The sequence below is a fragment of the Ogataea parapolymorpha genome, chromosome IV (assembly GCF_000187245.1).
Source record: "Ogataea parapolymorpha DL-1 chromosome IV, whole genome shotgun sequence".
Taxonomy (NCBI): domain Eukaryota; kingdom Fungi; phylum Ascomycota; class Pichiomycetes; order Pichiales; family Pichiaceae; genus Ogataea; species Ogataea parapolymorpha.
In genome coordinates this window covers 992,082-1,016,000 of record NC_027863.1, presented here as the reverse complement: position 1 = coordinate 1,016,000, position 23,919 = coordinate 992,082, and the positions used below count along the sequence as shown (strand labels likewise).

General features: G+C 45.8%; 16 protein-coding genes and 1 non-coding gene across 17 annotated transcripts; 7 read left to right on the top strand and 10 right to left on the bottom strand.

The window, feature by feature from the left end:
• Positions 1–15: 15 nt before the first annotated feature.
• Positions 16–2,286, bottom strand: HPODL_03597 (uncharacterized protein; the record flags this gene model as incomplete). Its single annotated transcript, XM_014079923.1, has 1 exon — positions 16–2,286. The coding sequence occupies one exon, from the start codon at positions 2,284–2,286 to the stop codon at positions 16–18; it is 2,271 nt and encodes a 756-aa protein (XP_013935398.1).
• An 855-nt stretch (positions 2,287–3,141) lies between these two features.
• HPODL_03596 (Nuclear pore protein involved in nuclear export of pre-tRNA) lies at positions 3,142–6,270 on the bottom strand (the record flags this gene model as incomplete). Its single annotated transcript, XM_014079922.1, has 1 exon — positions 3,142–6,270. One exon carries the CDS (start codon positions 6,268–6,270, stop codon positions 3,142–3,144), a length of 3,129 nt encoding a protein of 1,042 aa, XP_013935397.1.
• A 263-nt stretch (positions 6,271–6,533) lies between these two features.
• Positions 6,534–7,580, top strand: HPODL_03595 (4-hydroxybenzoate polyprenyltransferase, mitochondrial; the record flags this gene model as incomplete). Its single annotated transcript, XM_014079921.1, has 1 exon — positions 6,534–7,580. The coding sequence occupies one exon, from the start codon at positions 6,534–6,536 to the stop codon at positions 7,578–7,580; it is 1,047 nt and encodes a 348-aa protein (XP_013935396.1).
• Positions 7,581–8,386: 806 nt separating this feature from the next.
• Positions 8,387–8,861, bottom strand: HPODL_05215 (putative membrane protein; the record flags this gene model as incomplete). The annotated part of the gene is made up of 2 exons (XM_014079920.1): positions 8,387–8,425; positions 8,484–8,861. 2 exons carry the CDS (start codon positions 8,859–8,861, stop codon positions 8,387–8,389), a joined length of 417 nt encoding a protein of 138 aa, XP_013935395.1.
• Positions 8,862–8,894: 33 nt separating this feature from the next.
• Positions 8,895–10,081, bottom strand: HPODL_03594 (putative secreted protein; the record flags this gene model as incomplete). The annotated part of the gene is made up of 2 exons (XM_014079919.1): positions 8,895–9,388; positions 9,502–10,081. 2 exons carry the CDS (start codon positions 10,079–10,081, stop codon positions 8,895–8,897), a joined length of 1,074 nt encoding a protein of 357 aa, XP_013935394.1.
• Positions 10,082–10,490: 409 nt separating this feature from the next.
• On the bottom strand, positions 10,491–11,969 carry HPODL_03593 (uncharacterized protein; the record flags this gene model as incomplete). Its single annotated transcript, XM_014079918.1, has 1 exon — positions 10,491–11,969. One exon carries the CDS (start codon positions 11,967–11,969, stop codon positions 10,491–10,493), a length of 1,479 nt encoding a protein of 492 aa, XP_013935393.1.
• Positions 11,970–12,022: 53 nt separating this feature from the next.
• Positions 12,023–12,814, bottom strand: HPODL_03592 (uncharacterized protein; the record flags this gene model as incomplete). Its single annotated transcript, XM_014079917.1, has 1 exon — positions 12,023–12,814. The coding sequence occupies one exon, from the start codon at positions 12,812–12,814 to the stop codon at positions 12,023–12,025; it is 792 nt and encodes a 263-aa protein (XP_013935392.1).
• A 138-nt stretch (positions 12,815–12,952) lies between these two features.
• HPODL_05214 (uncharacterized protein) lies at positions 12,953–13,632 on the top strand (the record flags this gene model as incomplete). Its single annotated transcript, XM_014079916.1, has 2 exons — positions 12,953–12,955; positions 13,432–13,632. The coding sequence occupies 2 exons, from the start codon at positions 12,953–12,955 to the stop codon at positions 13,630–13,632; spliced, it is 204 nt and encodes a 67-aa protein (XP_013935391.1).
• Positions 13,633–13,774: 142 nt separating this feature from the next.
• On the top strand, positions 13,775–14,431 carry HPODL_03590 (Polyphosphate phosphatase; the record flags this gene model as incomplete). The annotated part of the gene is made up of 1 exon (XM_014079915.1): positions 13,775–14,431. One exon carries the CDS (start codon positions 13,775–13,777, stop codon positions 14,429–14,431), a length of 657 nt encoding a protein of 218 aa, XP_013935390.1.
• Positions 14,432–14,433: 2 nt separating this feature from the next.
• Positions 14,434–15,448, bottom strand: HPODL_03589 (uncharacterized protein; the record flags this gene model as incomplete). The annotated part of the gene is made up of 2 exons (XM_014079914.1): positions 14,434–15,358; positions 15,396–15,448. The coding sequence occupies 2 exons, from the start codon at positions 15,446–15,448 to the stop codon at positions 14,434–14,436; spliced, it is 978 nt and encodes a 325-aa protein (XP_013935389.1).
• Positions 15,449–15,573: 125 nt separating this feature from the next.
• Positions 15,574–16,506, bottom strand: HPODL_03588 (uncharacterized protein; the record flags this gene model as incomplete). Its single annotated transcript, XM_014079913.1, has 1 exon — positions 15,574–16,506. One exon carries the CDS (start codon positions 16,504–16,506, stop codon positions 15,574–15,576), a length of 933 nt encoding a protein of 310 aa, XP_013935388.1.
• Positions 16,507–16,912: 406 nt separating this feature from the next.
• HPODL_03587 (Protein SEY1) lies at positions 16,913–19,183 on the top strand (the record flags this gene model as incomplete). Its single annotated transcript, XM_014079912.1, has 1 exon — positions 16,913–19,183. One exon carries the CDS (start codon positions 16,913–16,915, stop codon positions 19,181–19,183), a length of 2,271 nt encoding a protein of 756 aa, XP_013935387.1.
• A 63-nt stretch (positions 19,184–19,246) lies between these two features.
• On the bottom strand, positions 19,247–19,319 carry HPODL_05420. The gene has a single exon. It is a non-coding gene; the product is annotated as a tRNA-Arg (tRNA).
• A 116-nt stretch (positions 19,320–19,435) lies between these two features.
• HPODL_05213 (uncharacterized protein) lies at positions 19,436–20,383 on the top strand (the record flags this gene model as incomplete). The annotated part of the gene is made up of 1 exon (XM_014079911.1): positions 19,436–20,383. The coding sequence occupies one exon, from the start codon at positions 19,436–19,438 to the stop codon at positions 20,381–20,383; it is 948 nt and encodes a 315-aa protein (XP_013935386.1).
• Positions 20,384–20,426: 43 nt separating this feature from the next.
• Positions 20,427–21,217, top strand: HPODL_05212 (dehydrogenase/ferrochelatase; the record flags this gene model as incomplete). Its single annotated transcript, XM_014079910.1, has 2 exons — positions 20,427–20,487; positions 20,520–21,217. The coding sequence occupies 2 exons, from the start codon at positions 20,427–20,429 to the stop codon at positions 21,215–21,217; spliced, it is 759 nt and encodes a 252-aa protein (XP_013935385.1).
• A 27-nt stretch (positions 21,218–21,244) lies between these two features.
• HPODL_03585 (RNA binding protein that negatively regulates growth rate) lies at positions 21,245–22,441 on the bottom strand (the record flags this gene model as incomplete). The annotated part of the gene is made up of 1 exon (XM_014079909.1): positions 21,245–22,441. The coding sequence occupies one exon, from the start codon at positions 22,439–22,441 to the stop codon at positions 21,245–21,247; it is 1,197 nt and encodes a 398-aa protein (XP_013935384.1).
• Positions 22,442–22,853: 412 nt separating this feature from the next.
• HPODL_03584 (uncharacterized protein) lies at positions 22,854–23,903 on the top strand (the record flags this gene model as incomplete). Its single annotated transcript, XM_014079908.1, has 1 exon — positions 22,854–23,903. The coding sequence occupies one exon, from the start codon at positions 22,854–22,856 to the stop codon at positions 23,901–23,903; it is 1,050 nt and encodes a 349-aa protein (XP_013935383.1).
• Between the last annotated feature and the right edge of the window lie 16 nt (positions 23,904–23,919).

Here is a 23,919-nt window from a genome sequence, read left to right as displayed (position 1 = left end):
TCGTATATGCGACGACTATTTACCAGGCTTGATGTAAGCCCGGTTCAAATTAAATATCTCTCTGCAAAGAATGTACCAGTCCACCTCACGTATGAAGCCAGGAGTGTTACTTATAACATCCTCTGGCCCAAGATCGAGGTGTCGGATGTCAAACTCGTCAGCCTCTTCGGATATCGCCCTTTCGTAGCCAGCTAGGGAGAACCTAGGCTTATCTCGCGCAGAGGATGAAATGAAGGTGGAACTCACTGACCCCACACTATTCGAAAAAGACGATCTGTCGCTGTTATTCGTGGAGAACGTCGAGTTGTTAGATTGGCCATTCGACGATTGAGAAGAAACGCTGAATTGTCGTTTTTTCAGCTTTGACCGCATAAACAGCTCCTCCCATTTGAACAGTTCGTACATCAGTTTCAAATTAGGCTGGATTATCACGTTCAGCCTGCGCACACGCACATAAAGGTATGCCCGAGGAAGACTCACATTCATTCTCTTCATGACCTCTGCAATGCAAACAGTGGCCGAGCGCGAGACGCCAACCTGACAATGGACCAGGACCTTTCCATTACTCTCGTAACACTTGTCAATAAAGTCAAGAGCATCATTAATGGTGGTTGTCAGAGTGCCAATGCCATCGTCGTTGATATTATTAATCCTCATCACTTCTTCAACACCACAATCGCTTCCGTCGGCTTTTTGATCTGAACAAATCTTAAAAATCTCACACCCACTCTCAGTCATGCCTGTAGCGTACTCCAAATCGTCTAGCCAAGGCACATGCTCTCCAACACTCACAACATAATTGATACCAAGCTCCTTTAACAGTCGGAGGCTGGATGCGTGACTCAAAGACCCCAAATAAAGATGAGGAAGCACCCTTGAAGGGATAGACCCTGCCACTGACTCACATACACCCGCCACTTCTAAATCAGTACCAGCGGAAGATAAACTAGATGTGGAATCCGTGTCGGAATCAGAATCTTTAGCGCGTCCTTTTTGTTGCTCACGAAGATGTATAATGTGCTGACCTGTAGCTGTGTGCAACACAGAATTGAAAGACATGCCCAACGTGGACTTGTGCCTGACATGTTTAGGAGCTAACAAAAATGATTTCACAATGCCTTTGTCATCCTCAAGAGTTAATTTATCGCCTTTGAGCTGTGCAAACTTCAGTATCATTGGTTCGAGTTTTTGTAACAGCAAATAATCAGACTTGAATATGAAAAAAGGCCGACCATACTGCATGTGTAGACGAATGATTGCTTCATCGATTCCAATCTTTTGAGAGTACATGATGAAGCAAAGTCCGAGTAGCGAGGTCTCCGTGTAGCCGTCGGAGCAGTATAGAAGACCTGGAAATTCTTTTGTGCACTGGAAGCAAAGCAATTTGCACACGTTGACTATGCACAATATATCTTCCTCCGATAAATCAGCGATCTCCACAGAACCTGATGGAGGAAACTCGAGGTATATCTGTTGCAAATAGCCAATGCTAGAAACAACGGTTCGCAATTCCATTGGAGTTGGAAACCTCGCACCATCAATGCAATGCACAAATAACTTCCAATGCGCTCTTGGAAAAGTTATCAGCTTGGCGTCGACCTCCCTAATAGGCCTTTGGGCAAGGTCATCTTTCTTCAAGATGACAACAGTATTTGTAGGATCGCAGTGCAATGGGAAATTCGACGATTTTAAATCAACATAAGTCGGCTTTTTACCCGAGTTCAATTGTATATGGAGACATTCAAAATCGGTTGTGTTTCCAAACCAAACATTGTCAAGTACCTCCGTTGCTGAAGACATCTTTGAGATTTCGAGCTTTTCACGGTAAAGGTAATTCGAGTCCCAATTGTTGAACACCTCGATATCGTAGTCAGAGCAAAGGTCGCCTGTTGCTTTCGAAGACGCATCTGGGTTTAACAAGGGTATTGACAGAAGATTCGAAGCTTCTAGCGCATTAAGTTTGACGTCATCGAGAACGAAAGTGTTGTAAAGCTTCCTTTGACCTGGTTGAGCGAGCTCGGGGTGATCTGTCGTATACATTAGTTGGGCAATATGCAGTAGTCTGGCCAGGGACGCGCACTTGCATTTGCCATTCCAACTATCTTCTTTCTTGGACAGATGAACAGAGCGTTCATGATCATCATTGAAGCAGTAGACGACCAAATCTGATATATTGCTCATTTTGGAAACCTGAATATGGAAGTTTCGGAGGGAAACGCCAACCTGCGGATCCATATCTTTGAACAGCGGCAAAAGTTGGGTGCTTACACAATCTTTCACCAGCATATCTATCGGAAATGAACTGAGAATGTCTTCCGGGAGGATAGAGAGCAAATATAATTCCACGTTGCGAACACTAAAAACGGAAACAAGTATGTCATGCGGCGAAACAGTTCCTTTGATTTGTCCTGTTGTTTCGGCAATTATGTCATCACAGCGATTGGCTTCAGCACCGGTACTCGCAGAACGCACCGGCATGAGGCCGCGAACGTTAGAAGGGACCCCTATCTGTAGATCAGAGTCAATCTGATTCGATAAACTTGAGAGAAATCTAAGCTGGACCGCGTTATTCTTATGAACTCCATGTAGCCACGGAAACATTCTTTCTGTCTCTGGAAGCTCTGCTGTATAGTGCCTGACTAAAAATTGGCAAAGCTCATCTGTACTGACAAGCGTGCAAGCCTTAGCAGTTTTAAGCGTTCGATGGTTGACAAAATAAAGAGAGTCCGGTTCAAACACGGATCCAAGGTCGGCTGGTCTCATCGGTCTATACAATGAATTTGAGCGGCTTTTCTTGAAATATTCGTCACCCTCATGGTAACTCCCTTTGAATAGGCTGTTGATCCGAGACCGGAATTTCTCTTTGTCCTCTAATGAAACACTATTCGCTCTCTTGGCACCAGCTCTTATCTGTGGTGCTGGCGGTGCAGGTGGAGATGGATGAGACGAAGGTCCCGGAACCGCCTGCTCTACTTGCTCGAGCTGGTTCATATCAATATAGATCTTTTAGCTTGTTTGTTTGCGGGCTGCTTTTTGGGCAACTTTTTTTTGCACACTTAATTTATAGCCCCCACACATATCCTTATCTAACTTTTTGTGCCACAGAATTTTTACTAGCCACAACGGCGGTGTTATATACAATTACATCTTCTCGATCAACTGGATCAGATATTTGAGGAACTGTCTGTCGCTAAATTGGACTAGCTTCTCAACAAAATCCTGCGCAAGATCGGAGGGGAATCCCATATTGGAGATCAGCAAGGCCCGTAGCTGTTCCACCATCTCCTCATTGAATTTGATGGCTTTATTTTTCTTGGTTGATTGTAGATCAGGGATCTCGCATCCGGCATAACAGACGGCCTTCATAGTGCGAATGACCTCCAAAAGAATACTGTTGCGGTACTGGGCATCGTTCAAAAGCTCTCTTTTCATCTTGAAACTCATTTCACAGGCCAATAACAGTGCGTTCGTCACTAGCAGTTGCTTGGCCTCTTCGAACACGTTGGTGTCGTTCTTGAACACATCCTCTGGATCCACAACCTTTCCGAGCCCAACGCCTTGAATTAGCGAGTTGATGCACGTGATAGCCACCTTAACCAACGAAAGATCGTTGTTTTGGTAGTTGTAGATGTAGTTAAACATAAGATTGATGATGTTGACTAGAGTACCTTTGTTTTCGTTTGTCAGCCACAAAGAGCTCACGTGGTCACTGTTCATCGAGACCAAGAGCGAAATAAAACATTTCTGCGTGTCTAAAATGTCTCTCTTCATAAAGTCGTCCTGCGCAGCAGATGAGTCCGTTTCTATACGGGATATGACCTTGGCGACCAGCGGCGTGAGCAGCGAGTTCAGCATTATGTATATCTGTTGCGACTTGCCACAGTGGTGCATGATCTGGCCGATAAAGTTCAAGAAATTGTTAATCTCCTGTAATTTGAGCTTGTCGAAATTGATCATAATAACAGAGATAAACTTGGAAAGCAACTGCTCCAGAGCTTCTGATGGAGTTTTGATGAAAAGAATAAAGAGTCTCACAACGCAGAATTCAGAGGCCTCTCTGACAATGTTGAATGCAAGGAAATTTTCCAAAGTAATGAGCACCACCTGGGAGATCTGCTGTAACAGTGCAACAAACTTTTCATCAAACTCGACAACATTCAAGCTTTCAAAACCTTTCAAAATAGTACCGACCGATACAAGTGAGTGGTGGACTTGGACTACCAGGCCGAGGTTCAGTTGCGACATGTTGTTGATGCATTTTTCCAAATTTGAAAATAATGGCTGGAGCACTGATTCAAACATGGAAACACGTTTGTCAGATTTTCTGATCAGCGAAAGCAGCAAACCAATGGATTCAAACAAGTAGAGTTGGTGATCGAAGCTGCCGTTTGTATCAATGAGACTCAGATCAATGTCCTCCGAGAGTTTAGCCTGGCTAGTGACCTCGAAGTCAAAGCTCAAAAGCGGAAGCAAGCTTTTGATTAGCTCTTCGAGGATGAAGTCGTCCACAGGTGGCTTCGTTAGTTTGATGAATCTATAAAACAAATACCATGAGCGGTACTTCACTTTGTCGTTTTCGCTGAATACTCCGAAATTGGAAACAAAAATCTTGAGCACCTTCAGCAAAATCTCGTCTTTGTTGACTCCATCGACCTGAATATTATTATTTGTGAAGAAAGTATAGTGTTTCAGAACAAGTTCGAAGAATAACAATTGGATCAGCGAATGATTGACCAGAAATGTAGTTGAGCCATCGATCACCTTACAAAGCATTTCGTTAAAAACGAAATATGGCCGGGAATTGTTGATCATGGTCTTGGGCAGATTCATGACATTGTTTCGTAGAATTTCGCTAAAGTGACTCAATTCATACATTCCAAGTTCGATGGTGCGCCAGTCCGAGTTGGAATTGAAAAGCGACTCATTAATGCAGTTAATCATGACGTCTAATGCTAATGTTTCATTTAGAATGACAATGGAATCGTGGAAAGAGTTCAGCTTGTTCCTCACCTCTTGGAATTGCTCGATCGACTCTTCCTCGGAGCCATCATCATCCTCGTCGAACTTCTTTCTCATGATGATTTTTTTCAGCAGTGTTGTGAGAATTTCATCGCTTGATAGGTAGGAAAAATCAACCTGTTCATTAGTGATGTTCTTTTTCAGGAAAAGCAAAAAGTTGCCAATGAAGGGGAAAACCTCAAGCGCGACATCGTCGTAGTCGTTATCGAGGTATTCAAAAATGAGCGGGAAAACATCGATTATTTTGTTGATGGTTAAGTTTTTGAACTCCGTGTTTGCCAGTTCCTCGTTGGAGCTGGTGTCGAGAACGTTGACTAACTCTGATCCTAGGTTCTCTACCAACTTGGAAAATGCCACATTCACATCAAAATCTGCTTCTTTGGACTTGAGGTCCATTTGATTCAGGATACTGGTCAGATTGAGAAAATTGATGAGCTCCAACTTTTTGATTGGCGCCATCTTTTTGTGCAAGATCTCATTGAAGCACCCTGCAGTCGTGATTTTCTGTTGGTCGTCGGGGCTAGCAAGAAACTGGTATAGCAATCCTAAATACTCTTCATCGAGAATAAGGTTGATCTCGATCCAAGAGACATATTCACCAATACACTGAATGGTGTTGTTCAATATGTCTCTCTTCAGTGCTGTGTTTGTACTTGAAAAGTGTTTCAAGATGCTTTTCCATGACTCAGTCATCAGTGTCATGTCATTGGCTCTGATAGCATCCTTTAACAAATTGTTTCTTTCGTGATGTTCCGGTTCGCGAGCGATCATTTGATCTCCGATCTCTTGGTGGATCACGAGCAGAGTCCGTAGATAGTAGTCTGTGGCTAGCTCATTAAAAGTCCCTCCTGCCTGGACTGGCGAGAGGAGGTCCTTGATGAGCGTCTGGTAACAGGAAAGTGTGGCATGGACAAAAAGTAGCCCAAAGGTCTTGGAAAGGGCATTTCTTAAAAAAACGGGCTCCACCAAATTCTTGTCGAGCAAATTCTTCAAATAGTTGAACAGATAATCCTTGACGGCCAGCTTTTGCGAGTTGTCCATGAACGGAAGTCTAGAATCGAGTACCTGGAAAATGAAAAACTTGACGTTGGGCGAAAGCTGAGCATTGGAGCTCAGAAGATTCACACAGTGCTGCCATCCATCCGAAGAGTCTTTGATCTGCGTGATATACTCTAGCGCCTGCTGCTTCAGCTGGACGTCCGCTGTGGCGCTCGATGCGATGTCCACAGCCTGCAAAATCTGTTGGTCCATGATGTATGTGATATATTTTTTGTTTGGTTTTTCAAATTCTAGCTTGGTCGTGTGCGGGTCAAACGAGTCAGGGTCTTGACCGGGGTCCTCTTAACGGCCCGAGAGTATAGTGGGATCTGCTTTGAGAAGAGCTACGGTGGCAACTGCTATCGTTCGGTTGCTTACTCCTAATTGGTCCACCCTGATCCAGGCCAAAAAGAGCTCGCTATTTCCTCCCATCCAGGTAGCTCTTTTTGGCGCACTGCCTGAATTATTTTTCTCTAATGCAATTGTTTATACCCAGCACCCGTTTATTGAGACCAGCATTTTGCTGGAGAGTCGGCAGGCTCGCGCCCTTTGTTCGTTTCCAGTCAACGTTCTCTGCAGAGGATCTTAGAAGAGCCAAAGAGGAGCGCCTTGCCGGGCTGGGATACCTGACTAAATTCCCTCCAAAACTCATCCCGTACATGGAGCTAATGCGGATCGAAAAGCCTATTGGCACCAAGCTACTCCTGAGCCCTTGCCTGTGGGCAATCACAATGGCAGCATACATGTCGTCGGCGCCCTTGGCATCCACCGTTTATATGATGTCGGTTTTCGGTGTCGGAGCTTTCGTGATGCGTGGGGCAGGTTGCACCATCAACGACCTGCTCGATAGAAACCTCGACAACAAGGTCGCCAGGACGATGGAACGGCCAATCACGTCGGGACGCGTCAGCGTGAAGCAAGCATCGGTGTTTTTGGCTGCCCAATTGGGTGTGGGACTCCTGGTGCTGCTTCAACTGCCAATGGACTGTTTCCTGCTCGGAGCATCGTCATTGGCTCTCGTGGGCACTTACCCGCTGTTCAAGCGGTTCACCTATTACCCGCAAGTGGCACTTAGTCTGTGTTTCAATTGGGGAGCGCTACTTGGCTTCCCGGCCATGGGAGTGTGGAACTTGCCAGTGATGATTCCTCTCTACTTGAGTGGATTCTTCTGGTGTATGCACTACGACACCATCTACGCGCACCAAGACAAAAAATTCGACGCTGAGGCCGGCATCAAATCCACGGCACTGGCCTGGGGCGATAAATCCAAGACCATCTTCCATGGCCTCACCGCCGCCCAGATGGGATGCTACACGTTGAGCGGATTCCTTGCCGGAATGGGACCTGGGTTTTATTTCGGAGCAGCATACGGCGCATACCGCCTCTTGAGAATGACTCAGCTGGTGGACCTGGACGACCCCAAAAGCTGCGGGTTCTGGTTCCGAGAGAACATCAAAACTGGTCACACTTTCTGGCTCGGTATTCTCGTTGATTATTGCCTCCGGCTGCTAGGATACCTGTAAATATGTATCAAATTCATTAATACCAATAGCTATGAACCTCACTGAAGTTATTTGGAGGATGGACCTGGGTTCATTCTTCTCTTTCCACCTGGGGTGTTGGCAACGTTGACAAATCTCTTGGTGTACAACAGTCTCTTGTATGCTCTTCCCTTTGGCTTCTTTGGCTTCTCGGTCTTCTCGACCTTTGGAGTTTGAGACTTAACCTTACCGGCACGTGCAAGCGATCCGTGGACTTTTCCCTGACACAGTTAGTCGTTTGAGAGCATGTTGCTACTTACCATTTTGCAATAATTAGGTTAACTAAAAAAACAGTTCGCCTTTTGAAAAAAAGAATAAAAATTTGTACGAAGCCCTTACACGACATCACGTGATATAAAATATATTCCATACCGTCTATCTCATCAGAACTACAAACAAAGCGACCGACAGCAGACCAGTCACGCCGTACACAAAGTATGGTGCAACGTGTGCGACAGGGAACTTTCCATTGCGAAGCATAGATTGGGCGATAAAAAAGCGCACGCACCCAATAAGCACTGAGACCATTGCCATAACTATAAAAGACAGCCCTAGAGCCTTTCCAAGCCTTGTCGTAGAAGAGCCAGGACTCTTGGCCTCTCCCATGGCCAGTAGCTGTGTCACATACACTCCCAAGCTTGCGAAAGTAAGCGACGTTCGGAGCCAAGCAAGGAAAGTGCGTTCTGAGGCCAGATGATCGCGGGCGACCTGGCCCTTGTTTTCAAGAAGACAGGATCCAAATTGAGTTGCTCTATTTAGCCATTGGAAGTTCAAGAGTTGAACCATGGCTATAATTTAGCAACGAATATGATCACTATGGAGAAAATCTAAGATGTTAGTAAATTACGCAATGAAATTTGCACAGCCGCGGCTGATAAGACTTACCGGTAGAACGAAGAGAGAAATGGCAAAAGCTGGTATTGCACCGTTTTGGAATCGCTCAGAGTTGACAATCCGATTGAACATAATGCAGTATCGAGCCATGCCAAAGGCAAGCGTCAAAAGAGCAGCCGCCAAGCTCAGAGCTCCCAGAGGCTTTGCATATGTTGTGGCTATGTAGTAGTCGTGGCGCAACATTTCTGGGTACTTTTCAAGATTTAAAGGCTTTAACGGATTGATGATTGCGTACTTGGCAAGTCGGACCACTCCGACTCCAAGCGATAGAAAGCTCATCGAAGTCCGTAAATACGCAAGCATAGTGCGCTCATTGGACAGATGGTCTCTGGCTACGGCACCAGATGGACTTAAAACAGTGTATTGCATCAAATTGTAAAATAAATAAATTAAATTATGTCATTAAGCGGAAAAATCTAGCGAAGCTATTTTGTAGATCAGGTAAACATCGAGACCTATCATTATGAGAAAGATTAGGGGAATCACTGTGCCATCGATCCCAAAGCTATTGTAGTAGGTCAAGTGATTAGAATTCACCACAAACCTTCCCACATTGGTGACAATGAATATTAGTCCCAAACAAGACATAATCACGGTCCAGGGTCTCACAAGAGTTTCGTAAAAATTCTGGTCTTTTGCAAGCCGGCTATAGTCCGGCGTTGGACTAATTAGCTGCTCGATAATTGATCGTTTAAACAGCTGAATGGCACTTATTGAGACAGTAAAATAGTTCAGTGCGGTTCTCATATACGCCAGCAGGCCTCGTTCGTTTGCCAAGTGGTCCCGCACCGATGAACCCGAGTTGTCGGTACTGACTATGAGTTGGAACTGAGGGACTGGATCCTGTGCAGCCTGCTCTTGGCTTGGTATATTTCGCGCAGACATACAAAAAAATACTGTCTTCAAATTATTTTTAGTTACCTATATGCCTCTTAATGCGCCACAAATGCCATGCGAATCGATGCTCACGAAGTGGAAACTGTGACAGTCTTGTACGTGCGAAGGGTACCAACCGTACCTTTCGAAGTAAGCGAGCCGAGTCCCACGACTCCCGACGACGGAGTGGCCGTGGTGGAAAACATGGATGAAAATTTCTGTGAGTAGGTTGTAGAGACGGTAGCCACCGAGTTATTTTCGGTGATGGTGACCCAGACAATGGTTGGAGAGACACTGGTGGAGGATGTGCTCTCGGTGTCGGTTCCAGTCTCAGAGGTCAAGGACGTCGTAGGTGTAACGGTTGCGGTGTCACTGGTGGCTGCCTCGGTTGTGGCTGGTGCGGTCGTCGAAGTGGTTGTCTCAGATGAAGAAGATGTAGTCGGAGTGGTTGCTGCCGTCGTGGTAGTCACTGGAGTGGTACCAGTAGTGGTTGCTGCGGCTGCTGTTGGTGTGGATGATGTACTGGAAGTCGTAGATGAAGTTGTAGTAGGCGTTGCATTTTCTGTTGATGTAGTACCGGTTCCGGTAGTGGCCGTTGTTGCAGCATTTGCAACGGCAATCGTGGTGGAGTATGACGAGGAGGAAGTGGTGGTGACATCGGCAAGGACACCCAGCGCCAGGGTCAGCAACAGCGCGAGTCTGCTGGTTCTCATCACCGGAAAGTTATTATTTGTTACAAATCAAAAAACTCTCCTTCGAATTCTCTGTGTGTCACCGGTTTGAATGCACTGTGTCGGAATTTCTGCGTCGACCTGCATACAAGATTCGGACCTAAAAAAAATTGCACAGCTTGAATTAAACGGGCACCCCTAAAAATAAGGATCGTCGTTCTCTCAGATCTTAACTATACAATATACAGCATGACTACTGACTACTCTACGTAGTCACACAAAACCACAACAGTTCTGGTGTTGACTACTGAAGCCGATAACCGACGTGTTTTAAGCCACTTCGCTTGTACATCGCTTCGCCCTCTTTCTGTTTTTTCGCCAAGCTTTGGAGAAACAGAACAATTAACGCGTATGCGAGAAGTTGCATTATTCTAGAAATATTTTTTTGTTTTCAGTTCAAATGGCCTTTGAAATTTCTCACACGGTAATCAATATGCACAAAGGCGCGTTCTACAACTGGTAGTGTCTCGATCGCATATTGTAGCGACTCAGCCAGGTCGTGACAGTCGCGCATTGTTAGCGAGGTATTACCAATGACGATGTCAACTTCGACATTGACAAGATCCCCGACGTGGTATGTTCGATACTCTCTAACTTTGGTAATGTTTTCGCTAAATCGGGTAACCAGATACAGAATTTCTTGATAGTCCTCTTTTGATGCGTTTGCTCCCGTGAGATTATTGATATGTTCCAACGCTATCAAACACCATTGGACAATGACGTACAGAGACAGTAAAAGTGCACCGAGTGAGTCAGCCCACCATGCTCCAACCACAACTCCAAGAAACGGGAATAGTATAGAAAAAAAGTTGAAAACCACGTCTGTCCGGGCATCTTCCGCAAGGGCCTGAACAGACGAGTTGGATATGCTTCGGCACCAGCAAAAGCAAACGATTTTTGCTGTAATTGTTAGCGCCATTATTTCGATAGACATGGCATTCAGCTTCACAATCTCGTGCTGGCCCCAAATTAGCCGATTCACAGCCTCCTGTAGAACCTGCACAAACGAGATAATAATGATCACAGATAACACAAGCACTCCTAATGGTTCGAGCCTTTTTCTCCCAATAGGAAACCGTGCTGACTGAGAAGAGGCGTACTTATTTGAGAAAAATATGACAAGCGTGGACAGAAAATCCAGTGCCGAGTCCACCAGCGAAGCAATGATCGAAACAGACTTGGTGAAATACACAATCACAACCTTGGAAGCAAGCAGAACAACGTTAATGACAAAGTTCACTTTTATTGCTAAGTCGACAATTGCAGCATTCTCCTCGGTGTCGAAGCCTAACATTTTGCCGCCTTCCAGGTCTATATTCGCCGGCGGATTCGTAAACTGTAAGCCGTCCTCTGCATTGCTCGTATCGTAGCCTTCCAGCATTGAGATATGAATCCCTGAGTCCAGCAACTTGTCGACTGCGGTGTACCGCTCTATCATTTCGTTTTGCGCTGAGTAGAACTTCACGGTTTCCTTGTTCTTCAATTTCCTCAGTTCATCCTTGTCTTTGTAATAATTTCGCCATTGGATCGGTTCGGGCACCGCTCCAATCAGTTTAATAGAGCGCATATGACGCATTGCGTCCAGTCTTTCGTATAATTGGTCGAGATTCAGTAACGAGCTCAGTCGGCGGTCGTGACTCAGTGGATTGTTGATGCTCATGGCTGGAAATGGCGTCATTGCGTCTTCGGAGGCGGCTGAGAACGACTTGGGTCTGCCGTTCAATTGCCTTTTGGGAGGAACGCTGAAACCTCCGCTCGGGGACGGCAAGGAAATTACAGACCCGCGTGTATCAGGCAGAGGAGGCTCCTGCTCGGAATCCAAAGCGGAGTAAGACGGACGAAACGAATAAATGGGCTCGCCATCGGTCATTGCTCACGTAAAGACTAATTATCATCTAAACACATGCAACATATTCTTTTTTATCACACCCGTGCACCAGATTGGCGGGTCATTTCATCCAGAAGAACGGGGCCGTGGAATTCAGGATCCTGTATGCGGTCAAGGCACCATTTGGCCACTGTCTGGGTACTGACGGGCGGTCTTATCACCCCGTCTAAAACATGGCCGAGCACAGTCTCATTTGCGCGCTCGGCAGCAAGGAGCAGATCTTTCAGTTTGGTGCGGCTATCGCCACTGGCTTGCTCGTCATACATGAATCCGGGGCGAAGCAAGATCGGTCTGAGTGCGGGTTGCATTTGGTAGAGCTCATATTCCGTTTTCCGTTTTGATTCAATGTAGCCAGACGGCACGCCAGGAAATCCACGATCTGCTGAAACGTACGCGAAAGCAGGCTTGGACTTGTTGACCTCTAGCAGAGTTTCTGCAAGCACAATTGCGCTCTCATGATTCACCTTGTCGTAAGTGTTGAAGACCGATTTTTTCATCGGATTTGCTGTTTTGAAGAACGACAAGATTTCTCCAAGGATGTCGTCATTTGATTGCACCACTTTCTTGTAATTTGGGTTTTCCAAGAGTATTCCTATGGAATGGACAACTGCATTGGCATCAGACAGTAGATCCTTGTATGTGTGGGGCTTGAAGATGTCGCCCTTGACCCACTCAACTTTATCTGGCCACTTTTCGGCCGGGAGCAATTGGCGAGGACGCGAGCCAGAAGAGGTCACAGAGACCACACTGAGTCCCCTCTCAACGGCAGTTTGACAGATGCGCTTTCCCAGGAATCCGCTTCCTCCAAAGACAACTAGTTTTGACATGAAGTTATTATATTGATCCACCCCCAGAATATCGTGAGGACGAGAAACTTACCCTACCTAAAACACCAAGCACGACCTTTTTCAATACTTCCAAAAAATTTTCACTTGATTTTTTCATCTTCGTATTATCACACAGAAATGGTATGTATGATACAACAGCACGCAGGAGAGGACGGCCAGGCCACAAGCAGCTCATTTATCTGGACGAGAGAGACAATATGGGAGAACATTTTGCCAATAAGGGAGTCGAGGAGACGATTTTCACTGGCTCAGAAAGCCGCTGAAACTTCAACGAACAGTAGCGGCGAATAGACTAGCAGGACAGATGGTATGAACTAGCAGCACCAGACGCAGCATTATACAATACTGCGGTGAAAAATGGTTCAGTTTCGTTCATGTGCTCCATCCACGTCTCTCTTTTCCTGAGCAGTCCGCGTTAAGTGAGGAATCTGAGATCAATAAACACTCATCCGCTCCACTGCTAGCAGCAGCATGCTGTGATTCAGTTTACGGATACCGCATTTAGACAGTCCCAGTTTCTATCGTCCGTCACAGATCTGGCAATATTTTTGTTGTCGCCTGGCCCACTCCCTAGTATCTATCAACTAACCATTCAGGACACCAAAACTCCAGTCACTCTTGCTAAAGTCATCAAGGTTCTTGGAAGAACCGGTTCTAGAGGTGGTGTCACCCAAGTCAGAGTCGAGTTCTTGGACGACACCTCCAGAACCATTGTCAGAAACGTCAAGGGTCCAGTCAGAGAAAACGACATCTTGTGCTTGATGGAGTCTGAGAGAGAGGCTCGTCGTTTGAGATAAGGATATACAAGTTAATTTAACCATATTGTATCAAACACTGTAGCAGTCACACGCGACTTCGGTCACGTGACCCAATGATAGTTTTGAGATTCCCCAAATTTTAGTGATCTGATGTTAATTAAACAATTTACTCTAGCCAAAAATGTCGCTAATGCCCGATAAAGATAGTATTTATGTTGATGTGGAGGAGTGCAATTCTGCAGACCGTGCCACTAAATTTGAAAAGACCTTGGAGGCACGCGAGGGCCGCAAACACCAATTGTTCAACAAGAAAACCGGTGCACGTTTGGTTGCTGGCTGTGTTGTTTTGAATCCCGACCACTCAAAGGTGCTGATGATCTCCTCTGCCAAACACAAGGACCGCTGGATTTTGCCTAAGGGTGGAATTGAGTCCGATGAGATCGACAGCTTCCGCAAAACAGCTTCTCGCGAGACGTGGGAAGAGGCGGGGGCTGTGGGGAAGATACTTGGCAAGCTACCGGTTGCTGAAGATCTACGGTATCGCAAGGACTCTAAGAATATACCAACCACGATCGAAAACGAAAAGATACCTCGAAGCGAGTTTCATTTCTATGAGATGGAGATTCAAGAGCTGTGTGACAAATGGCCTGAAATGGAGAACCGGAGTAGAAAGTGGTGCACATATCAGGAAGCGAAGCATGAGCTTCTCAAGGCAAAGCGGTATGAGCTAGCAGAGGTGCTAGGCGAGTCCCGGATTCGTAAAGACTGCACGAACGTGAAGTTTGATGAACACTCGAACGTGTTGCTCGACAAAGAGCCTGCAAAGGACACTTATTAGGTTTATTTGCCACCTCCCAAAAGCCCTGACATCATCTCCTGTAACATGTTTGCGCTTTTTTGCACGATAGAGACGCCGAAATACGATTCCCCGATAGCATTCACTTTGAGAGCCAGATTGTTCCTTTCCAGCAACTGGAAGTACCTGTTTACAAGCAACTTGAAGTTTGCAGCGTTTTCGCTGTTGGCACGCTCGCAGACCTCGATCAGCAATTGTAGGAAATTCACCAGCCCGTAACAATCTTGTAGATCGGTATCTGTGCCCAGTTCCAGAATTTGCAAATCGCCGCTCTGTTGGAAGGAAAATAGGCCTGATCTATCGCTTTCTTTAAGCTTTGATATCATGTCAACGACGGACTTTCTTGCCAGCTTCAGGTTACCGAAAGTAACGTATGGAATCACCATTCTCGCAAGATAAGTGCCGAAAGTATTAGGCTGGTCAAGCAAGTATGCACCAAATTCTAGGTCGACAAGCATCTGCAGACTCTCAGGCGTTCCACTGACGAGAAGGTAGTGCTCGCTAGCATTGATCTGGTCCACGGAACCGCTGTAGTACAGCTTAGAGCCAATGACAAAGCTGAGAGCTGGAAAGCCACCTTCTGACCCACTCTTCTTCACAGCAAACTTAGAAACTTCCTTGGCAAGGTTCAGAATGTTTGGATCCTCGTCCGGAATAACATTGATGAGTTCGATCAATTTGCTGAGATCATGAGCTTTAAATTCATCCACTGATTTATTTTCCTTTTCAAACACTTCAATCATGTAAAGAAGGAGATCACATGCTTCGTCGTATCTCTTGAACTCCATCAGAATTTTGGAACTTTGGTAGAGCAGTTCAACAGCCGAGCCATAATTTCCAGAATTGACGTGTCTGTTGATAATCGCCCTCATTGTCTGTTGAGCCTCATAATAAGATCCATTTGAGATTCTATCCTGTTAGAGCAACCATTGTAGTGAGAACATACCTTTCCTTGAACCGTGCCAAGGATTTTTGCAATTTTCCCTGAGTAGCGTCCATCAATTTTGTTATACACTAAATAATGCAAGCTCGTATTTTTTCTGGCTTGAATTTATTTTCTACGAGTATGTGTGTCTTCGAAATGTGCTGCGTACGCTTGTAACAATTGAATGCTGAATACCAATTTATTGATAATGAATCTCCTCCCAGAATTCAGTAGCCTCGCCGCCCATGCTAAACCAGTGATCCTCGGGATCACCGAAAAACCTTGCTCGGCATTGTACATCCCTGTTTTGAGGTGTACTAGTGAATAGCTTGGAAAATACAACCACTATAGGAGGCAGTGAGAGCTCTGAATTGCTTGGCATGAATTGTCGCTTGTTCAAATTGCTTTGCTCCAAAGTAGGAAGCCACCACCTAAGTCTAGGGATTGAGAGGTTGCACAGCTTGATGACGCGCAGATTCTTCATCGGACAGGCCACGAATCGATTCAAGAAAATTACAGTAGCATCAATTCCTCGGATGTCAATTGAGTAGAAAGTGGACGCATTCTGTTGGATCAGTAGGGCCATCATCTCGCCGCAATACTTGAGGTTTGGTTGTTTCTTGATACTTCGATCATCGTGCTCAAATTTTTCCCGAATCAAGTCTGAAAACGTGCTTTCTTCCATGAGGTACCTGCTGGGTACTTTCATCACGTGCCTGCTTTTCAGTTTGCCGTAAATCATTGGCTCCTTGCTGGTAGAATGAAATGCCAGAGTCTTTAGACCCCTGCATTTTATTTCAGGCATCTGTGTCTCCTTGGCATTAAATTTGGGATTTGCGACATTGATATTGACATTGAGGCCCTTCAACGTGATTGGAAGAGCTTCCAGAAGATCTCTCAAAAATGTAAAGTTTTCAATGTCCACTTTTAAATATCTCAAATTTACAAAATTTGGTAGCACCGAAATCAAGGAGCTGGGGATCTCGCTGTAGTCTACCTTTAGGCTAAAACGTTTGCCACGACTTTGACAGTTTCTTGACTCCACTCGAGTTCTCACAAACTCCTTGATTGAAACACTGTTTTTTAATTGAAATACCTTTACTTCGGCGTAGATTTCTGGGTTATTTGACATGTGCTGCAATAAATTCCATGTTGTCTGAAGATTTCTATTGTAACGGAAGTTACGACTGCTACCGGTGTATTGCAACCTGACTGGCTTGAGACGAAACAAAGTCAAATGACATTTATGGTAGATGGTCTTGCAACTTAACAGAAAAGGGATATAGTCAAATGATTCAACGTAGCCTAAAATCTTATCCAGTAGTTCTTTAGGCAAGTCTGCAAGCGTTACACATCTGGAGTGTCCATTAAGCTGTCCACTAAGCTGCAGATCTAGCCGCGTGGCTGGAGAATCCATTTCCAGAGCGCTGAGGACGGATCAATTAATTTTTATCCTTCACGCTGCCCCAATAGTAAAACCGGCTGTGCTTTTCTTTGTATTTTGGTTTTTCCTGCGCTCCAAAAAAAACAATTAAATCATGTCTTCCCTCCAGCTCATTGACGAGAACAAGACCTTCAACGAGCACTTGTTGCCCTACATTCAGCGATATTATGACGGAAAGGACGACAATGGCCTTAATTACCACATAGTGTCCGTTTTCGGGTCTCAATCGACAGGTAAGTCGACCTTGTTGAATCGTCTTTTTGGCACTGAGTTCGAGGTCATGGACGAGGCGAAAAGACAACAAACCACAAAGGGCATTTGGATATCCCACGCAAAATACATAGCGTCTTCCAAGGCCGAGTCTGGGCGCACTGAGAATACGAATCATGTGTTTGTTCTTGACGTTGAGGGTGTGGACGGAAGAGAGAAAGCAGATGATAAGGACTTTGAGCGTAAGTCAGCTCTCTTTGCGCTCTCTACGTCCGAGATACTGATAGTTAATATTTGGGAGCACCAAGTCGGACTTTATCAGGGCGCCAACATGGAGCTTCTCAAGACTGTGTTTGAAGTCAACTTGAGTCTTTTCCATTCAAACAGACAGAAATGCTTGTTGCTATTTGTGGTGCGTGATTTCACAGGCGTTACGCCACTGGAGAATCTTGAAGAGAACCTCAAGACCGACCTGAATAAGATTTGGGATAGTTTGAGCAGGCCTGAGAATTGTGAAGGTGTCAAGATAACTGATTTTTTCGACCTCGGATTCGTTAGCATCTCCCATAAGCATTTCCAGAAAGAAAGGTTTGAGGAAGACATACGATTGCTGGGTGATAAGTTTGCATCTGATTCTCTTTTCAAACAAGAGTATCACAGAAATATCCCTATAGACGCTTGGACCATCTATATGGACCAAATCTGGCAGCAGATTGAGTTAAACAAGGATCTTGACCTTCCGACACAACAGATACTAGTTGCAAGATTTAGGTGCGATGAAATCATGCAACAGGCGTACGACATTTTCGAAGAGCAGTACCAAATGGTTGATTTTGGTAAACTGGAGGATTCGCAAGACTTTGCAGACGCTTTAAAAGAGTTGCGCTCCGAGGCCCTTGCGCCATACGATAGTTCTGCTTCAAGGTACAATCAAAGCGTGTATCTTGAACGCAGAGAGCAACTAATCAAAAAGATTGATCTGAGACTAACGGAGACAAATTCTCAAAGATTGAACTCTGTGATCAAGAAGCTTGTAAGTGAGTTTAGCGAACAAGTCCAGATTGCCAAGAAAAAACGCGACGCAAAGTTCAGTGATATATTAGCAGCTCAATCTGCCGCCATTGTGACTCAGTTCCGCGAGGACGCAAGCAAGTGTATCTTTGATCACTCGCGCGAGCTGGAACAGCTGAAGAAAGAACTAAGTGATGTCAGTGAGCAATTGAGACACAAAGAAAAGAATCTGTTATTATCAAGGCTGACCAAGAAGTTTCAAACCCAGTTCAAGGAGAAGTTGGCAGAAATCACTGGAGATCCATCAACAGATCTTTGGGATAGAGTCCTGAACGAGTTCAATCAGATCACACAAAGCCTAGAATCGAAATATGTCTCGGACGACCAATATGATTATCAGCTTGGGATGACAGAGCAAGAAAACAAGGATACACACGTTGAATTACTGCAATCGTTTTGGACTAAGTTCAAAGACATCATTCATGATTATGTGACAGAAGACACGGTCTCGCGTATCTTAAGAAACAAGTTTGAAGATCTTTTCAGGTACGACGATAATGACGTCCCAAGGGTTTGGCTGAATACACTGGAGATTGACCAGCAGTATAATAGAGCCAGAGATACCGTGCTGAGTCTGCTACCAGTATTCAGCAAGATGGTATTGACTAAAACTAATGAGGAAATTGTTCCACCAGTGAATATTTCCACAACTGACTCCGAAGAGCTGGATGAAGACGACAAGGAGACCACATTTGCCGAGCTTTTATCGATCAAACAGCAGAATGGAGTGCTGTCCAGGGTCAAGAAAGAGATGGATGCCATCTATATCGAAGCCAAGCGTTCGGTTATGGCCAACACGACCTCGATTCCTTTCTGGATGTATGCCTTGGTTCTTGTTTTGGGGTGGAATGAGTTCATGGCTGTTCTCCGTAACCCGTTGCTGTTTATGCTGATTATTATCCTAGCTACAGGGGCCTATTTTGCTCACTATATGGGCCTGCTACGTCCAATGCTGAGTGTTGCAGGGGCCACTCTCACACACACCAAGACGGTGGCTAAGCAAAAATTGCGAGAGCTCGTCGAGGAGGCGGAATCTGCAAAGGCAGATGTGAAGGCAGAGGTCGACGAGGCCAAAACCAAATAATTTGTATACTTTGAAAAAATTGAGTATACTATCAAAGCCAAAAAAATAATTAAAAAAATGTTTCTCCCTCACCAGGACTTGAACCTGGAGCCTTCCGGTTCGTAGCCGAACGCGATAACCATTACGCTATAAGGGAAGAAACTATCCTATTTGTATTGGGTCCCATTAAGTACCACCTGGTGTTTTGATTAATTCACAACTACCTGTTTGTATTTTGATACTTTACTTTCAACGGATGTGCTTGTCGATCATATGTTCGAGTTATTAGAAGAGCAGCTCGTGCGATCAAGCGATACAGCCTTCCATTACACACACTATAGAGATGTTCCAAGTCTTTTGCCGACGTCAAGGCTGCCTCTTATAGAGCCATCTCTTAAACGAGAATATTTGGATAAACACCAGTTATTTACCACGGATTTGTTAAGTTTCTTTGGAATCTACATACACAAGCCTACTGGGCTGCTCATATGTGCTTGTAAAGACAAGAAATCGTTTGCTCTGAGGCTCGATCGATACGAGTTGCAAGATGTCATCAACCGCTCCGAAAGAAATACTCTCCTTTTGTCCAGCAAGCAGAAGGAAGGATTACATTACATAAACTATACCAATCGGCCAGGGTTCAAGTTCAGCAAGCCGCATGTAGTGGTATGGTCTGATTTGCAAGAGGAAATCACCCTGGAATGCTCGAAAAGAGGACTCAAGGTAGTCTACGAGGTATCAATGGCTGACTTCAAGAATATTTTCCCATTGTTGCCTGTCTACTTAGGCATCAGAGAAAAGGGTATAGATCGCGCTTTGGATCTGTCTCAAAGCGAGTATGTTCAGTATCTGGCAGACGGTGAACATAAGATTATTCTATTTCAGCGACTCTACTCGGTACAAGAACGATTGACTTTCCTGCTGGACGGCTCGTTGCCCAACGTGTCCAACGCTGTTACGGACTACTTGGAGACTAAACATCAAGGTGACGTTGCTATCTTTATCATCGAGTGGTATCGATTGCAGCTGAATAAGAACATCAACTATAAAGACGTCGCGCCAAAGGAAACTAGTGCCGACTTGGCTGAATTCTATGGGATATTCCCGGAGGTCCTTGGAGACACTTCACCGGAGGCCAAAGAGAGCGATGTGAATTCAGAGGACGAAATCGAAATCACGGAGGTGCAAGTACATTCCACTAATGACCGGGTAAGCAAATAGCGATTTGGAGGTGGAAAATTGTATATCTAGGATTTAGATTGACATGTCCTCTATTGCAATCCCAGAGCCGCATGGCTCGTTGATGCTCGCGTGGCAGGTCAAGAGTGAGTGTTCGAAACCAATTTGCTAACCTCAGACAAGCATGTGCTCGTTGTAGGTGCTGGGGATGTTGGATTATCTAGGGTGAATCATTTATTGCAAGCCGATGCACTCATCACAGTGGTGGCTCCAGAAATCCATCCGTCGATCCGCAAGTACTCTGAGTTAGGACTGCTCAGAGTGGTAGAACGCAAGTTCAGAATGGAAGATCTTCAGATGTATCAAGAACCAGGAGATATCAGCAAGCTGGATATCAACCACGATCGCGACGAAATAGAGCGCATTTCGAGCAGTCGGTTTGCTATGGTGCTTACTTGTCTCAACAACTACGACCTGAGCTTGCAAATTTATTACCGCTGCCGGCAGCTGGGCCTGAACGTTAATCTTGCTGATAAGCCTAAAAATTGTGATTTTTATTTTGGCTCTACCTATAGACAGGGTCCGTTACAAATAATGATCAGCTCCAACGGCAAGTCCCCCCGGTTCACAAACAGACTAAAAGAACATAAGATCAAACCCGTGTTTGAACAACTGGACATCCGGAAAGCAATAGAGAACCTTGACTATCTGCGCACCACGCTGCGAACCAAGATTCACCCTGGTGAGTCACCGGAAGTGATAAAGAACCGCATGGAGTGGAATAAAAAAATCACGGATTCGTATTCTATCGAGGAATGGACACAAATGGACAAAGCCCAAATTGACAGCATCTTAGCAAACTATGCTAATGTGTAATCCATCAAACTGTCTTTTTCGTTTATTCTACATGTCGTCTGTCTTTTCCGGGGGCAGCATAGAAGCGTAGTGCGGCACATACATGTACTGGCCATTCTGGTCGACATATTGAGACTCTGCCGCGTATGGATCGTAGAACATTGGCGGACCCATCCCAGGCATCATCATACCTGGTGTTTGTGGGGGCCCTTGAGTGTGTGGCTGGTGTTGAGGCATTCCGGCGGCAAGGCCAGGAGCTGCCAGCAAGTGGTTTCTGTTGGATCTTCCCCAGCTGAGTCTTACTCTCGAACCGTCAATCACGTATCCCTGAAGCTGCTCTATTGCGCGTTCGGCGTCTGTGCGCTGCGTGAACTTGACAAACCCACAGCCTTTTCCAGGCGGCACCTTCACATGGACAATCTGGCCGTACGGCTCGAAGATCGAAAGAAGAGTGGCTTCGGTAATATTGTTTGACAGTCCACCCACGAAGACGGTAGTGTTTGTAGGATCGGAATAAGCGGGAGGCGGTTGGGGCGCGGCATAGTAGCCAATAGGGGGCAGTCCTGGAGCGTGGTAAGGATCAAGCTCCATTGGGATTTGGTGTTTCCGGAATTGTTGATTTTGGTGTTTGGGAGTGGCCAAAGCGACGCGAATTAGTCTTCCGTCCAGCCATTTGCCGTTCATCTCGACAAGAGCTTTTTGCCGGTCCTCGTCGCTCGAGAATCGCACGAAGCCAAAGCAACGTGACAAGCCAGTGGCCGGGTCAGTCATGACTCGCACTGTTTTCACTGTGCTGAAGTGCGTCTGGAAAAGTGCGAGCAGATGCGCTTCTGTAGTTGCGGGTGAGAGGTCTCCAACGAAAAGCGAATATTCAGGGGTCTGGGCTATCTGCGAGTTGAGGGTCGCGGCAGATGCCCAATTGAGGCGGAAAAGTTTATCTGTTGTGTTTGGAATAATGGTTCCGTTGAGCTTCAACGCCTCTTTCGCGTCTTCGGGAGTCTCGAACTCAACAAAACAATATCCAGAGTGTGCCAATTGGTGCACAAGGGCATTCTGGCGGGGCTTTATAACTTTCACAAGAACACGTTTGTTTGTTTTGGCCCACACGTCGGTGATAAATTCCTCGTTCCACCAGGGCTCGATGTCACCCATCCATAGTGTGCGTGAGGGAACTGTATTTGCGGGATTTTCTGGCGGGTCGGGTAGTGTCACTGGGGAATCAGGTTGCGCTGTAGGGTCGGTCATGTAGTGGAGGAAGAGGTTTGTCAATTATAAACAATTGAAATGTACTAAATTAAGATAACTCTACGTTTCATTACCTAATTTTTCCCGAAATTTTAACCTGTTTGCTCTGCGTGGCACAAATCGTCGCGGTGACTAAAAATATCGTCGCGCCGGGAATTTTGTTTATCAACGCGTGTTTATGCTTTCACGAGAGGCAAGAAAAGAGGCTAGGAAAAGAGGCTCTGCCAGGAGGAAAATTGACCTCAATGGCCTCGTGCTGAAGCCCAAGGCAGACACGGCTGGGACAAGGGCGTCGCCCAAGAGTCCCAAAGTTTTGCGGAGTCCTGTAGCGAACAGAACTCCAAGAACACCAAAAGCTGCGAAAAGCCCAAAACCAGAGTTCTCTCCAGAAACGCCAGAAATTAGCTCGTTCATGTCTCCTGAAAAACCGACACCGCAGCATACGCCCCGGACACCCAAAGAAACTCCGTTGAGAACGCCCAGACAGACTGCCACCGCTACTCCGAGATCAGTCAGACGATCGACGAAGCCTGCGACTCCAAAGATTGCTGCTAAACGGACTCCAAAACGGACTCCAAAACAGACACCAAAACGGCCACCGCACAGTACGCCGGGGACTACCAATTCCACCATAGTCGATCCCCCTAAAAGAAGACCTGGACGTCCAAAAAGAGCTCCCGAGCCTCAAACGCCCATCATTCCTAATTCGCCCGAGTTTTCTGACGAGTCGCGCGACTCTTCAGCCGAGCCCGGCTCTCCTGTGGCTCCAGGAACTCCTCCGGCGCCCGCTTACTACGATTATGTCGACCAGGAGGTACTTGCAGCGACACGGAAGCGGGTGACCCAGCAACATAGAGAAAAGGTGATGGAACGCCGCTCGCAAACAATGGAATCGCAGAGGTCTGTTCAGGACAAGAGACGACGCACAACCGGCTACCTGGAGATTAAATACGGCCGAGTTCCACATAATAAGACCAAATTAATAACATTGGACGTTATCAAACAGGCGTTGGTCGATCGCCTCGAAAGCAACGACGTTCCAGCGGAAGCTGTTGGTGTGCAGCGCAAGAAAGCAGCACAGTTTCTGCGCAACTATAAGGATTATATCGATAGACATTTTTCTCGTCTTATCGATACATATCTTACAAACAACCTGATTCTGACCGAACTTTCGGAATTGAACAAACTCAAGAACGAGAAACGGAACAGAATATACGAAATCAGACAGCAGCGACGCGAGGTCAGCATGAAATTGAATAGCTTGCGACAGAAATACCTGCAAAAAAGCGAGAACCACCGCAATAAGATGAGAGTGTACAAGCAGCTGCGCAGCGTGAAGACAAACGAGGGAAAACGGCCTCCTGCAATTTCAAGGCTTTTGCGGCTGCGACGAGTCATCGACCCTCATTTTGGTGTGGTGGACAAACTACAAATATTGAACGAATTATTACGGGAAGTATAATGGTTATACTGGTTAT